The sequence below is a fragment of the Agelaius tricolor genome, unplaced genomic scaffold (assembly GCF_023055355.1).
Source record: "Agelaius tricolor isolate 1412-34295 unplaced genomic scaffold, bAgeTri1.0.p SCAF_13, whole genome shotgun sequence".
NCBI classification, from domain to species: Eukaryota; Metazoa; Chordata; class Aves; order Passeriformes; family Icteridae; genus Agelaius; species Agelaius tricolor.
In genome coordinates, this window is record NW_027269273.1 from 14,896,144 (window position 1) to 14,912,329 (window position 16,186).

The 16,186-nt window shown below is 41.5% G+C and overlaps 1 protein-coding gene across 4 annotated transcripts in view; it reads right to left on the reverse strand.

The window, feature by feature from the left end:
- Window positions 1-1,086: 1,086 nt before the first annotated feature.
- LRMDA (leucine rich melanocyte differentiation associated) overlaps window positions 1,087-16,186 on the reverse strand; it is a 632,726-nt gene continuing 617,626 nt past the window's right edge. For all 4 annotated transcript variants that reach the window (XM_071438840.1, XM_071438838.1, XM_071438837.1 and 1 more), the window contains one exon: window positions 1,087-3,232. In XM_071438840.1, the coding sequence (XP_071294941.1) occupies window positions 3,153-3,232 (80 nt within the window). In that variant the 3' untranslated portion in view covers window positions 1,087-3,152. The remainder of the gene's footprint in view (window positions 3,233-16,186) is intronic.

The window sequence follows — 16,186 nt, forward strand, 5'->3', positions numbered from 1 at the left end:
AGAAAGGAGAAAAAAGTGGCTTCAGTGGTGACATACTTTCAGCAATCCCATAAATCATTTATGCATGCAACAGATTCAATTAAAGCCAATGTGCTTTAAAGTTAGGTTTGTGTATCCATAACAGCAGGATTTTCACTGAAGGTCATTTATCTTTGTGACATCGAAGTGAATTTCTAGTTTGGATCTTTTCCTTGTTTTTAATTTTAAGGTTAGGGATTAACATTTTCAATACACGAAGTTACAAATGCAGTAAGCACAGCTTCTATAGGCATCTCCTAGTAAAAACATTTGCCTCCAAGTCTTCATTTGTGAAGATACGATGTCTGACAAAAGGCAAAGGTCATCTCAAGACTGAACCTAGGACTGAAGTTACAACTCAAAGAGCTAAGACTGGAGTAGTTCCTTTGAAATCCACATATTTTAAAATACTTTTAATTTTGTAGGCAAATCTTTTATTTTTTAATAGCCTAGTCTAAAGTGTGCCACGTATGGAGAAGGGGCAGCAAAGGAAAGAGAGCGGAACTTCTTCCTAGATTACTGTACTATAACTACTATAACTTTCATGCTAAATGATAGTTCATTTAAGAAATTGAGGCACAGTTCCCACTTAGGAAAGAACTAAGTATAGGTAGCAACCCCAGGTGTGAAAATTCTGCCATGTCTTGAACCAGAATTTCAGCAGAACACATCAGAAAATATAATGCTCTGCATATTTAAAAAGAAAGAAGACGTTTGCATAAACAGTAATACACATCCATGCGTGTTTTTAAATAATATCCTAATCCATGCTAGTAAAACAAAATAATTACTCACAGATTTTCTTTTGTATTTTCCAGAATCAGAGGCATTTAGTGTGAATTCCCTTCAAAAAGATTTCAATTAGGGCTTTACCATATTTAATTCTAGGTACATAATCCCCCAAGTGAAAACTAAATCCAAAGTGGAAGAGAATTTGTTCAAATTTAATTCCAAAAATATTTTTGCCTCCAAAGCTTTGCTAGGAAAAAAACACTCCTGAAAATGATAGAAATGGTTTTGACATTAGGAAAAGTAAACAAGCAAAATAAAGATGGAAAAATCATGCGGTCAGTTTGCAAGTGCTGTTTATTGTTTGAGGCAGGGTTAAAGCCTTTTATAAAGACAAGAACATATATGCAAACAGACTGAAAGTGACATTAGGTTATTCTAAACATCCCTATTCCAAATCCTGCTGCCTATAACATTGCCATAGCCAAAATGTGTGGAGGCATTCAAAACAGACATCATGATAGCAACAAACTAAGATTGCTGTTATTTTGGTGACCAAAACAGATGACAAGTGCCCTAAATATTTCTATTAATATTTTTGATTAAAGAAAAAGGCATGTAGTTTTCATTTATCTGGTATCATCTCGGACTTGCAATGTCTTATATTGGCCTTACATTTATGGTCATGTATGACATTAGAAGAGGCATGACAAGTGGCTAGAACATGCCTTCCAGACACCAACCAAACAGCTCAGATCTCTATTTGAGCTACAAGTGGTGTGAACTGGATCATTCTATGTTCATCAGTGATTTTAAGTATCTGTTAAAAATTTATTATATACTTGCAGAGTGAGCAAAGGCTTCCGTTTACTGAGTGAGGCCTAAAATGCTGAGCAGCAGCAAGCTTTCCTTTGGCACCCAGCCAGTGCCTGCCTCACTATTTCATCAGTCACATCTGCTTTCACGACTGCCTTCCATGTTCAGTTCACTTCCACCTGTAATGCCAGCTGATAAAAGCCCCCAAGGTAGTGAGTTTCTAAAGACTGGTATGGTTTTTTTTAACCAGGAAAGTGAATAAAGACCACCAAGTAATTTCAAACAAACCAAGAACAGCTAGGCATGGATACCTCTCAATTGGGATCAGTATGAATGGGTTTGGAACAGCCAAGAGGTCAGAATTTCTGCATATTCCTTGGCCAATACCATTGTACATGCATGAAGTATGGGACTTTATTTTTTTCCTCAGTAACAAGTTAATGATTCTAAATATGTCCAACCTCTTTATCAGTAAAGCAGAAAATTTGCCCTGCCTTTTTATTTTCTTGACTGAAAATTTGACAATAGCCTTTCTTACACAGATATCAAAAGGTAGATATTGTCTCTCTAATATATTAGTAAAGCTGCTAATTATGTTAATTCCACCAATTACTTTTGTTGACCTTTTTCTCCTCTGAATAATCACACCCATCTGGTGGCAGATTTATATCACTCCTTTTAAGCACTTTTTTCCCCAAATTTAAGCATTTAATTATAAACATAATCCCTAAAAGTTAGAAATAGCTTGTGCAATAAACCAGAAATAATTCACACTGTCAATATCACTAACGAGGGCTTCCAAGTGTAAACAGTTAAGTTATGACATTATTTTACAACATAAAGAAATGTTCTCTTTTCTGAAGGTAAGAGCTACTAAACAATGAGATGTGATTCAAAAATTAGAAAAATTTGTCTGGGAAATTATAAAATCCTTTTCCTTTGCATATGAACATCTATACAAATTGACAGTGCTTTGCACGGCCAAAATGTTTTCAGGATATATATTTTTTCCTTGCTGAAAGAAAAAATAATCCATCTAGGCTCATTTTGGGGGTGGGTGGGTGTGCTACCAGACTGTGAAAGGATTTGTGTAAGCATGTACGAGATGATAGAAACACAAGCACTTAATTCACAGGGAAAAAAATAAGAACAGATAAGGGCTTTTTCATCTGAAATTACAGCCTCTCTCTTTTATAAACACTCAGATATCAGCACTACTTTGGCTGAGCAGGCCCGGCAGAGATAAAGGCGGTGCTTTCGGAGGCGCCGCGGATGGAGCGGGCTCGGTCCAGCCCCAGGTGTGACCCTGCTCTGCTGCAGCAGCTCGGGCCAGGCAATCCATCACCGTGCTCCCCCTGCCAGCCCAGTGCTCGGCTGCAGCTGTCTGTCACACTGGTGGATGGGACCTGCTTAAAGGCAATCATGTCAATCTCTATGTGACTACTCAGACTAAGATAGAAGGATGATCTTGACAGGCTTGGCAAAGTCAGCAGAAGGCACTAGAGGACTTTAGTTACATGCTTAAAATGTAGGTGTGATTTGTGCTTCTCATGTGGAGGGACTGAAGAGGCACCAAACAGCACTGTGTTTTACAGCTGGTCATCTCGGATGAATCTGTTGCCCTCGGAATGTTTTCCATAGTAAATGTAGCGACATTTCCCCAAAATGCCTACAATAAAAAGGAAATTAATTACAGTTAGGATTGAAGTAGAATAACATGCAATAAAGCACATAACTTGGGAAATTTGAAAAAGGGAAAGGAGCAGTTTTTTCTTGTCCTGCAAAAGAAAGAAAGTTTGTGCATTTCAAATATTCAGTATTGCCATTTCAATCAGCAGCTTTGAACCCAGTCGAAAAATGTGTTCAAATACCTACATGAGCTATCCTGTTAAACATACATCCACGAGTATCTTCAAAACTAGAACTAAATAACACTGAAACATCATACAGTGTGTTTTAAATCACAGTACCTCTCTCCTGCTTCTAAAAAAAACCAGAAAGTCTGGGTTGAAATTATATTTTGTCCTCTCTGCTGTCTCCCTGCTATGTGTTTAAAAAGTTTTCCTGATGAATGAAACCAAAAAGAAAAAAACCCCAAAAATAAACAAAACAAAACAAACAAACAAAAATACCCCAAAAACCTCAACAGCAAATAATAGGTTAATGTGGATCCTACCTGTCAAACTTTTCCAAAGTCATACTGCAAGCACCTAAATCACCTTTGTTTTCAGTGACAGAGAGCTGAACGGAGTGGCTGAAGTCTATATGGGAAGCCATTGACAGACATGGGCCAGAACAGTTGGCCTCCCCAGACTCCAGCATTTTTATACATACAAATAAATATTCAATAAAAACATTTCCAAAGTATGTCTCCAAACAACACTGCAACATCCCATGAGCAAGATACAATTTAATTACACTAAATATTGGCACATGCGGGATGCTTTCAATAATTAGCCATAATACTGGTTTTGGGAGGCAAGGCACATTATTCACAGTGAGTACACTCAGAAAGATGCCTGAGGAGGCCTTAACTGCTGTGGGTGAGACACACATACCTGCAAATCTCACTACCTTATTCAAAAGCATCCCCTCTGGTGGTACTAAGTGGTATGTGAAAGCGTAAGTTCACAGTTACATCCCACCTGTGAACATCCTCAAAGATGCTAAATTTTACTAGCAGAGTTACTCTTTGAGCCCTCAGACATGTATACTCAAATTAAAGTCATCTCCCATGAACAGAAAGAAGGTGGAGGGGTCCCCTCTGCCTTGGGAGTGTCTTACCAGAGCAGTCACTGAAGTATCCAGCTCACCTCCATAGGGCAAACATAACCTAGCCCAAAGGAGACAAGCACTGCCTTACATAAAGGGTAAAGAAGGGGGAGGAGCAGATCTTCAATTCTTTCTTGTTTTAGATTTCCAGAACTCACACAGCTGTTACAGTTCCCACTTGGAGTATGAATTAACTATGCAAGCTTTTATATTCTGCGCCATTGTTTACCAGTATAGTGTCTGGATATAGTTAAGATACATAAGCTACTAAAGCTTTGGAAGGCATGGATCATGAAAGAATAATCTAAATCCATGCTCTTCTTCCTCTCTAAGACATCATGATGGCAACATGTTCCTATGAGGGGTGTTGGGGGGAAATAGATTGGCCTGTCATTTGTCGTGAAAAACACTCCTCTTCAGGATAATACAAATGCAGTGGGGACTATACAGTGCAGTGCCTGATCATTTTCCCCTCCTGCATAGAGCTTTCTTCAATAATTTCAATTTCAATAATTTCACTAGTCAAGCAGTTTCCACATGCAAAGGATGATGACAGCACTCCTAAACAAGAGTCTAATGATGACCAAGTTATTCTTTCCCTAAGCAGATATTCCAAGTTGGCAACAAGGACATTTAGAGCTCTAAATGCAAAGGATATGAGCAGTTTATTAATGACCTTCTTTAGACATCTTTTTCACTGGCATTGATAAAAGTCTTGTTTGAGATCTGCTGCATTTCTTAAGGACTGGAAGCAAGACTGTTTATAGAGATGCTGGTGAGAGAGTGCTGTTTGATGAATGCTGGAGACTATAGCTAGGTGTCAGTGCTTAGAAAATGAGGCAAGGACATGAGGTATTAATATTGTCAATGATCTCCTGACAGGAAAACAGATACTGTATTCACCGTCAGATTTAAATAGACATCAAGTGCATTAATGACAAAAGGGCAGACTTCAAACAAAGGGGGCTGTATGGTGCTGTGCTGAGCCAGTCTCCAAGTTGGCAATAACCTGATCTGAAAAGACACTGTCAGGGCTACAGACAGGCCTGGGATTGTGTGCGGTGACAGAAAACAGAGATGCTGACAGAGATACCGGTGCCATATTATGCCAAGTATATTCTAACACTGTCTCCAGTCCTAACTAAATCTGACATCATTTCCTATCGCTTATAGTATCCTCCACTGCTCTGGCAGAATATTTCTCCCCAGACATCATTACAAACTCCACTGTAGTTTTAAAGTTACTGGCAGGCCTGTGCTGTCGTGGAGGCTGGGTCTAGAGGCCTAAGGATAACCTCAGTCAATCTAAATTTGGAGTTTGCTGGAGAAGTGCTCTCATTTTCACTGATATCTCAGCTACTTGAGGTGATCTGAACACTAAAGTGTGAGGAGCTGTCACCTTGAATAAAATCCTTAAAGTAAAGACGCTCTGTTCCCGGGATGTTCAGCAAAGATGTCGGACAGTCTGGCAGCAGGAAATGAAATCCAGCTGCTGCTGCTCGCCTGGGGATAAAGGTGCTTGGGCTAGTGACAGTTAAAGTCAGCTGAAATTTTTGAAATCCTGCAGCCTACAATTGTTTAAATTAAGGAAGTGTTGTCTCCGCAGAGATTCCCTACCCAGGCACACAGCTGTGATTCGATTGCCAGGCATATTACACATGCTGCTCAGAGAGCCTTGATAAAAGCACAGTTGAAAATGTTGCCATGAGACCTTGTTTATCATGAAGGTTATTTGTAAAACAATAATCTTGCTCATAAATTAAATGCGGTGACTGGCATGGTTATTTGTTTTGCTTTGTTTTTCCTCTTTATGTCCCACCTCCCTTTGGCAACTACAGAAAGCTCAGAGAGCTGCAAAATGTTTGTGTGCTGCAATGAGAATTTTGATGCTAAGATATGTCACAAGTGAATTTAGGAAAGCTACTGCTTTTTTTCTGCCTATCTGCTATGGTATTCTTTCCTTGCAGGGCTGGGAGTACACTTGCTCTTTTGCACACAGACAAGGGAAAGAATGAGGGGAAAACAATACATCTGTGGCTGTTCTTGTGTTTTTAATTAAAATATCCAGCATTGGCCATAATAAGCTAAATATACCCCCTATACATCAAAACAATACACAGCATCCAGAATGAGGTTTCTGCTCGAGGTTCTTAAGAAATGACAACACAAGGTCTCTTGAGGGATCATCTTCCCTGAATGAGGCTTCTAATTTTTCTTAAGTAGCTGATTCTACCATCACCACAAGCTGTTAGAACTATAATTATGAAAAAATTGCATTGGGAAGAATCATTTTTAAATTCACTCTTTATCTTTTAAATGTTTCCATCCTTTGGAATGGATGTTCTAATTACGCTGGGTAAGTAATGACCTTGCAGTTGCTTGCATGTGTTGTGGTATCAGTCTTGCTTCACAAACACATTGTAATGTCAGCAGCACCAGCCTTTCCTTAGCTAAGGGAAAACCCAATTATCCAAATAAATAAATACATACATGCATGCATACTAAAGTATGTGAAAAAGTTCGAGTCATGTTAGCTCCTTTTAAATTTGGCATATTTTGCAGAGAGCTATGGTGCTTTTAGACCTCTGTATGCTTTGCTAGAGCAAAAAAAAAGGTTTGCAGATGTATTATATCAGAAGTGGCAAAAACAAGTTGCAATGGGAAGTGTTAGACCTATAGATAATACAGCCTTAGTTAGTTACAGGTCAAAATTCATCTCAAGCTGACAGTGATCTAAGGGAATTGTTGTCAGGTAGCATCTTGTTGCCTTTTTCCTACCACATTAATCCTCCACATTTAGAAAAACCCACCTCTCAGTCATCACAACTTGGGCAGCTTCCAGCAACACGGCTTCCTCCACTAGCATTCAGTTTTCTTTAAAAAGTAATTACTAAAACTAAGTAGTCAAGGCAAAAAATTTTGCCACCCCCATCAAAACCTATTGCCACATCTGCCCAACATCCCCACCAGGCACCCATTTTAACATCAAATGTTTTTAATAAGCCCCTCTGCAAGTGAAAGCAGCAAAGTATTCACAATTAAATGTGTTTGTCAAACTCAGGGAGTGGATTTCAGCTAACAGCCTTCTGCCTGTCTCTCACAGGGACTAACCACAGGGCCTGCTACCAGGAGCTGCGGTCAGATAAAGTGTGGCACTCCATACACAGACTCAATATTCTACTGGAATTCCACTTCACCTAACTTTAATTAGAGCACAGTACCTAAATCCTCCACTGCCAATTTGTATTTGATCCATATTCATCTCTTTTCGCACAACCTGCTGTTGCATAGTTTTGCTATGGGCTATTAAACAGCTGCCATGTTCCACCAAGAAGCTGGGTGCATCTCAGTGTGGTTATACTACCAATCTGTAAATTGTTTTGAGACCCTTCAGGATGAAATATCAATGCCATTATCATTTTTTTCATAGGCACTTGGGCATATTCTACAATTAATGAACAGAAGCTGTGAAATTCCCTTAAATATTAATATAAACTTCCTATAAAGGAAAGTAATTCCCTACTGACAACATTTAGAGGAGAATAAATACCTAGCTATGAACAATTTAAAGTCTATAATGCTACTGATTTAGGCAAAACACCTCCATGAGTCAAGTTAATCTAAAACTCTTAAAAATCTTTTTATCTAAGGGATATGTAAAGGTGGGAAAAAAAAAAAAAGAAAACAACAACCCAAAAGCAAACCCTTTTGTACAGGAGTTTAGTAAGTTTTCAGTTTGTATTTATCTACCTGGAAATTCTAACAACTTTAACCAGCTGTCTTGTTGACAACTTATTTGCAGATTCTTTTGGTGAAACAGAATGCTTGTTTCTATTGAAACCAGCTTGTTTCTCTATGAACTAGCCTATGAATTCTCTGACACAGGAATCTGAGAAGATCCCTTGGAAGACAAGAAAAGGTGTAAAGGATCATCTGTGTCACCAAGCACTCCCCAAAGCAGCCAAGTGTGTAACCCAGAGAGGTCCAGCTTGCACTCAGCCCCAGCAAACAAAGCCCTGCCAGCGTGGGGAGGACTGAGCGAGCTCACAAACTGCAGTGTGACACAGGACAACAACACAAGAGTTGCAGCTGTCCTTGCTAATGTGATGGGCTCTCTGGCTGCTACCATTGCATCTGTTTGCTGCAACCACATTTCCAGATTGCTCCCAGCTGGAGTCAAGACACAGGAGCTTGACTCCTTAAACCAGAGAAGAAGTAGCAACAGAAAGAGGAGAATACAACAGATAAGAAAGCCTTTGGTTGTACCACAGCTAAATGCTGTGGAAAGGAATCTTAAAATGACCTGAAATACCACAGCAAGAAACAAAACCCAGATAAATACCTAAAATATTATCATAACATACTCACAAGTGTTCACATAACAAATACACAAATATTAATGTTCCTTGTATTATAAACTAGTTAATTTACTTTTAAGAGGATAGAAACAGTAAATGTAAGCAAAAATGATGCATAATTTATCAAAAAGTAGCTATGCATAAAGGGGTGAGGTTTTGCTTGAGAAGGCTGGGGACAGAACTGGCTGTGGCTAAGGCAAAATTCCTTCACCAGGGCCACAGTCCTCACAGAGTGGTCCCCAAATACTCCCAAAGAGGTGCCTGTGAATTAGGGATTGTGGTCCATTGCAGGTTTCCTGGAGAAAGGAGACATACCTTCAGTAGTAAACTGAAATAAACTGCTGATCCTGACTCCCCCCTCTCTCTGAGGGTAACAGCATTCAAGGAAGGTAACCTTCCCATTCAGAGGAGATGAATTACCTCTGCTCTGCTCCCTGCACAGGGATGCCGAAAAATGATAACATTTTCCTCTGGACACCCTACAGCACGGGGCACAAAAATGGTCTTTCAGACTGAAAGAAATTACTGAAAGACACAAAATCAAATCTGTATCCAGTCTACAGCAATGGTGTGAGAATTACACACCTAAGCTAGAGCTGAGAGGAATCACAGAAGGCAAACTAACACACTGAATTATTGCAAGTATCCTGCACAGACAAGTGCTGTGACATGTCAAGTCTCACTGGCCTGTTTGTGGGAAGGGGGAAAAAGGGGGGAGTATGCAGGGAAGTGAGAGTAGGGGAGGGGGGAGCAAAGCAGTCAACAGGGAGGGGATGTTGGAAAAATTTGCAATGAAGGTGATAGGAATACAAAGATGTGAAGTTTGCATCCTGGGCCAAGGAAGCTGCACAAATGTTCAGTGTAAACTAGCAGTCAAGCTGATGTGTGATAAAGTGCAGCCTGCTGTAAATACACTTCAGGGCTCCCAGTGCAACCAGGGAAGAAACTTGTAATTTGGAAGCAGGGGGAGAAGGGAAAAGTAAAAAAAAAAAAAAAAAAAAATGCACTGCAAGCTTTTTCTCACATAATCTGTTACTGGAAAATTGAGAAGCTTGTCTAAGTCCGTGGGAATAAGCTGATGAGCTGATACTTAATAATAAACCATATTGTGTCATGGTGTGGAGTCATCTAGATCCATTCAGGCCACAAACTATATTACTTTATACAGCCCTGGCTGACATACATTTAAAGCCCTCTACACATTAAGGAGCCATTAGGCTGACAGATTAAAAGTTATCTTGGAGCTAATGTTTCCATTATGCGTATCCTGGCAGTGGAACAATCAACACACTGTTCCTCAGATGTCATACTTTGTTTAAAAAAAGGGTAGGGGGGAGAGCAGGGGGAAAGGAGGGTATCCTTCCCTCCTTGAATGACATTGACATGATCAGCTTTGATCTGGGCATGTGCTGTCTACAGATTCTCTACTGTTGGCTAAAATAGGAGCATTTAGGGCATAATACTTTAAATCATTAACCAGTTCCATACTCCTCTGGGTATCATTGTGACAATTTAGGGTTCTGCACTTGGGATTTCTTTGGAATCTTTCCATGCTCATTGTAACTATCATCAGAGAAATATATTGGGGGGTTGGGATGTCTTTTCCTAGTGAAAATGAAACAAAAAGCATGCAACAAAAATACACAACCAAATAAACAAAAACTCCAAACCAAATGCTTTTACCTGTTCAGTGTACCTTTACCAGTTTTGCACCATTACTGACATGGAGAGAATTAATACTGACTTTATAATTAAATACTTGCTGTGAAATATGTTGCAAAATTAAAGCAGATTTTTTTTTCAATTCCTCAGACGCATAAATTTTGTACTTAGCTAGATACTGTAATCAAAGAAACCCAAGTGCACAGAAAGCATCAGCGTGCCAAATTTTACGGACTGATGCTTACATTTGGAGATACTGAAGGAGATGGAGGAGAGGAAGTTTGGGCTCGCAGTGCTTCGGGTCTCGGTGTGTCTCATTCTCCCACCCATGGTGTGAATGAAAGCAGAAGCGGACAGACAGACAGACAGGGGCAGTAAATGCTCCGCCAGGTCGGGTCCCGGCCGCGCACCGCGGGCTGGCTGTGCGGGCGGGCCCCGGACACTAGAGGGCAGCAGCTCTTTGTGCCAGCCCCGCCGCGCCGCGCCGAGCCGCGCGGGCGGGCGGCGATCGCGGGCGGCAGCGCTGAGCGCGCCCCGCTGCCGCCGGCGGAGCCCGCAGTGGTAACAGCGGTGCTCCTGAAAGAAGGCAGCCTCTGGCCCAGCAGCCTGCACTGGTACAAGCTCTGCTCTCAGCCCCTCGCCCAGCAGCCTGCACCGGTACAAGCTCTGCTCACAGCCTCTGGCCCAGCAGCCTGCACTGGTACAAGCTCTGCTCTCAGCCCCTCGCCCAGCAGCCTGCACTGGTGCAAGCTCTGCCCGCAGCCTGTGGCCCAGCAGCCTGCACTGGTGCAAGCTCTGCCCGCAGCCTCTGGCCCAGCAGCCTGCACTGGTACAAGCTCTGCCCGCAGCCTCTGGCCCAGCAGCCTGCACTGGTACAAGCTCTGCCCGCAGCCTGTGGCCCAGCAGCCTGCACTGGTACAAGCTCTGCTCGCAGCCTCTGGCCCAGCAGCCTGCACTGGTACAAGCTCTGCCCGCAGCCTCTGGCCCAGCAGCCTGCACTGGTGCAAGCTCTGCCCGCAGCCTGTGGCCCAGCAGCCTGCACTGGTACAAGCTCTGCTCGCAGCCTCTGGCCCAGCAGCCTGCACTGGTGCAAGCTCTGCCCGCAGCCTGTGGCCCAGCAGCCTGCACTGGTACAAGCTCTGCTCGCAGCCTCTGGCCCAGCAGCCTGCACTGGTGCAAGCTCTGCCCGCAGCCTGTGGCCCAGCAGCCTGCACTGGTACAAGCTCTGCTCGCAGCTCCTCACCCAGCAGCCTGCACTGGTACAAGCTCTGCTCGCAGCCTCTGGCCCAGCAGCCTGCACTGGTACAAGCTCTGCTCGCAGCCTCTGGCCCAGCAGCCTGCACTGGTACAAGCTCTGCTCGCAGCCTCTGGCCCAGCAGCCTGCACTGGTACAAGCTCTGCCCGCAGCCTCTGGCCCAGCAGCCGGGCTTCTGCCGGGCTGAGCTGGGGAGCCCCAGGGTGAGCGCTGGCGGCGGGGCATCGCTCCGAACAAAAGGCTGGAAATGCTGTCGGGGGAGAGGCATTTGTTATTCTCTCGTATTCACGGCGTAAATGCCAGCACTGCTTTGAACCACCTTTCTCTTACTTTCGTTAATGCAACGGTGCGACCACCGAAGTGATGTAAGAGACACTTATTACATATTCAGAATGATGGAGGAAAAGGAGGTTCTAAAATCCCTTCCCAACCCTATACTAAAGTTCAGCTGTTCAGTGTACACTCACCGTACAATTTAGGAGATTTTCAGTTAATTTGGCTAACGTATGCAAAAATGGCCTTTCTGCTGGCTGCTCTGTTCTTTGGGCTACATTCTAATAATAAAACTTACACTACTCAGCAATGGAACTAAACCATAAAGAACGACAAGGTCATTAAGAAAACAAAAAGTGACTATAATTAAATCATACTTCACAAACCTTAACCATGCACAGATTGCATTAGCAGTAAAATGTGAGAGGAAAAAAGAGGGAAGTAAGTTCTTTTTGTAACTGTGATAGAATTAAACAAATGCACCATGATTTATGGGGCAGAAAGCAAACTTTTGGAATAATTGTTCGGAAAGTCTGCAAGCATTCCAATAAAATTACAAATTCTTCTGTGAAAAAAATTTGAGCAGCAGGGCCCTTCTGGAGAGTTTAGACATAAATTTGGCTCATCTCATGAGTAAAACTTGCTTTTGGATCTCAAATGTGTTCCTGCTGCAGGAGTTCACATTAGGGAAAAAAAAAAGCCATAGAAAATTCAGTCTGGTTCAACTGGTTTGAAATTTCTCAAGAGAGTCATCTGAAATAAAGACAAGTTGCTTTTTATTTTTAAAGCTGGGAAAGAAAGTCTCTCAAATAAAATTAAAGAGCATAATTAAATAGTGCTGCTGTCACATTATGATACAGTTAAGGGAACCTTCTTTGTCTGCCATTACTTGCTGCTTTCCACAAGCCCTTCCTCAGAAACAACAACAACAAAAAAATACATTTAAGTAATTGCTAACGATGAGATTGCTATGATTTTTCCTTATAAAAAATAGGTGTTTTTTGAGAAGCAGGTACTACAAGGCCCTGGATTCCCATCTGGCACTCTGTGAGACACATCAAGAGCCCACAACAACAGGTGAGCTCCTTTCTCTCGTCTGTCACTATTACTATTTAGCATCAAGTGTAATCAAAAGTGCATCTGGATCCAAACACAAAGTATTCAGAAAATATGTAGTTCTCTGGACTAAATCTGGGCTTGCCTCTTGGTAGAATTTTGTTCTCTTCTATATGACACATAGCACCATCTGCTATTGCTAAATAGTAACTGGCCATAGTCTAGTCCCAACCTGCCTCCAGTACTGAAAGCCAAAATATTGTCATCGTTTTCTATCCTTTCCCCTTTCCTCAGTCTCCTTATAAAATATGCTAATGGGAGGGGGCTGAAGGTTAAATCACAGTGGCCAGTAGAACATCATTTACAGGTGCACTTTAGTCTCTATGGGAGCTTTTACTAAAGATAAGAAATTGGGGACTAAGAAACAGCTCGAGAGGCACATTAAAACCCCTCCACTAGGGTCAGAGTCATTAAAGTTTAGTTAAAGCACTAAAGACTTTCTAACAAGTATTCTGCTTAGTAAACATTTTCCACCAGAGCGTGGCTATTGGTGAGAGCTTTTGGAGTGTGTCAGTCAATCAGTATTTGCCCGCTTTGACAGCTTGAAATATTACTCACTTATTTGGCTGGTTCAAATTTGTCAGACTTGACTATGTCACAAGTTTACATGTCCCCATATGAAAAAGGAGCTCACTGGCAAAATGTTCACGATGGACCTAATAAAACACACGTGGCTAGAAAATAATCAAACAACAGTGGTCACTGTTATGACTCAGAAGGACAAAAAAAGAGTGACTGTCTTTGAGACTACCAAGCTAAACAGGAAGCAATAACCTGTTACTTTACCAAACATCCTTTAAATGGTTAATGGAAGAATAAAATCTCCACCACACTCAGGGGCATTAAATTGCTTGGTTCAAGCTGCATATATATTTTGGATGTGTTGAGTTGTTTGCTGGTACAAAGAAAAGAAAGGCTTAAGACAGAAGCTGTCTCTCAGTCCCGAGATTGTTTTGCAGCCAAGGAAGCCCCTTCTGCCACAGCAAGGCCATTTAGGCAATACTCTTCACCTTTGCTCTCAGAGTGGGTGGTATTAAAACAGAAAGTCCTCTGCAGGTAGCAGGTAGTGTGGGATTAGACCATCACATGAATTCACAGCAGGAAAGCCAGTCATACACAGCCACTGTTTGGTTAAATGTATTCAACAACAGGGCACACGAGTGCTGCTGTTAAGCCTGGGGCACTGCTGAACAGCACAAACTGCCCTACAGAAAACCTCAAAGATCTCAGAAGTAATAACAAAAAATTATACAAGAAAGATCTTTTCAGGGATAAGGAAAGCTTAACCACTTACGTGTGTGCAGTGAACCCTGTGGTCCTTTCAGAGAGGCTCCTGGGAAGCAGCGATATGCTACTGAAGTATTTCAGTCTTTGGGCAAAACAAGCTTGACATCCCTGTTGGCATCTCTGCTGAGAACAGACACTGGCCTTACTCAGAAAACATCAAACGTGACTTTCTGCTAGCTGTGGCAAAGCTGAATACTGAAGGCAGGGGAGGAGAGGTCACAGAGGAAGCAGTAGTTAACGGGGTAAAGTGAGTGTTATAATCCCCAAATTGCAGTAGGACTGAATGTTTGCAGACAATCTGCCTGTCTATACCAAGACAGCCTCATTTTTCTTTCTTCTAGGAGAGGGTTAAGTATAATCTGAAGCCTGGAAAATGGCTGCTGTTGATACTAGTGAGGCCTTCTCTTTAACTAGATCCTTCAGGAAAAAACAAATTAATCAACAGCCAGCTGAAGTGGGTTTAATGATTGCATTCTGCATACAATCAGCTTTTCCCTTTTCAAGGGCCATCAATATGTCAAGGGAAGACATATCTGAAGGATATAGCTCTTAACATCAAGGTTATCTATTCTCCACAAGGCTCCCACTCCTTACTGGGCTGATACTTTACACTGCCTGTGTCTAACATTTTCATCAACTCTGCAATCAATCAAGGTAATAATGTTGTGCAAAAAATCAATTAACAACGCAATTAAACTTTCCTTATTATCTCAAAGGGCTGAAATAATACCTAAAGGGAAGATAGACTCACTGAATGCAGACATCCATAACCCAATGTGAAAGTGAATTATGAGGTTAGACAGATGCAGGCATGTACTGGCGCTGTTATTTTCAAAGGGATATATCTCATCCAGGCAGTGTATCAGTCACCACCAATCCCATACCCTAAAATTCCAAATTACTTTTAAGAAATATACGATGTGCAATATCCATTTCATATTCTCTTTTAGAGATAAACCCCCCAAAATCTGAACAGGAGTATTATTCAAAGACAAAATGATCTTTCAGAAAGAACATAAAATATAAAAGCTATAATAACATTTACATCTGTATACCACCCATGTCTGTAAATGCAGGTCATCAATTATACCTAATCTGTAGTGAATAAGGAACAGAAGAAGCAGCACAACATTTAAAGCCCAAAGGCTCAAATTTGCAAATACCTTGCATCAAGTACACTGAAAGAAGAGCCCCAATATAAACACATGCAGCAAAACCAGCAAGGACTGAAGTATCATTCCCTGAAAATAAGACAGAGTGCCTATATTATTTTGTAATTACATCCAATCCTCATGGAAACATCATTCCCAAGAGCTGAGAGTTTTAAAGTACATTGAAAACAGACAATTAACCCCTTGCTGTTGGGAGGATTTGGGTTTTAGCATAAAGATGTTAAGGAGAGAGGTGTTGAGCACACCAGCACAACGGAGTTAATGTAGTTGGGAACCCAGGTGCAATAGCTTTGTTTTGAAGATGACAGGATAAGGATTTGAGGGAGGGTGGGGAAAAGAGGAAAGAAAGAATACATCTAAAATTAACTATGAAATGAGTGAAAACCAAAAAATATTATACAAAGAAAACAACTGTGACCAAGCTAGGTATTTTGTGGGGTTTTTGACTCCTATCATTTTATATCACACAACCTGAGCGTTTCCCCTCAGCCCCCCCTTACTCATTTCCCAACATACCCACACACAGTCTTCACCCTAGGTTGTTGTGATTTAACATAGGCAAGAAGATAATGAAAATAGAAAACACTTAAGGGAAGCCTATGTCAGAGTGACAAGCTAGGCTTACATCCTGTAATAAGCTCAGGAAAATTTGGAAGCAGAAAAGATTTCCCTTACACACTGCACTTTGAATTCCTCTGTTAAAGGACGCTCCATGTGTCTGTGTAAGG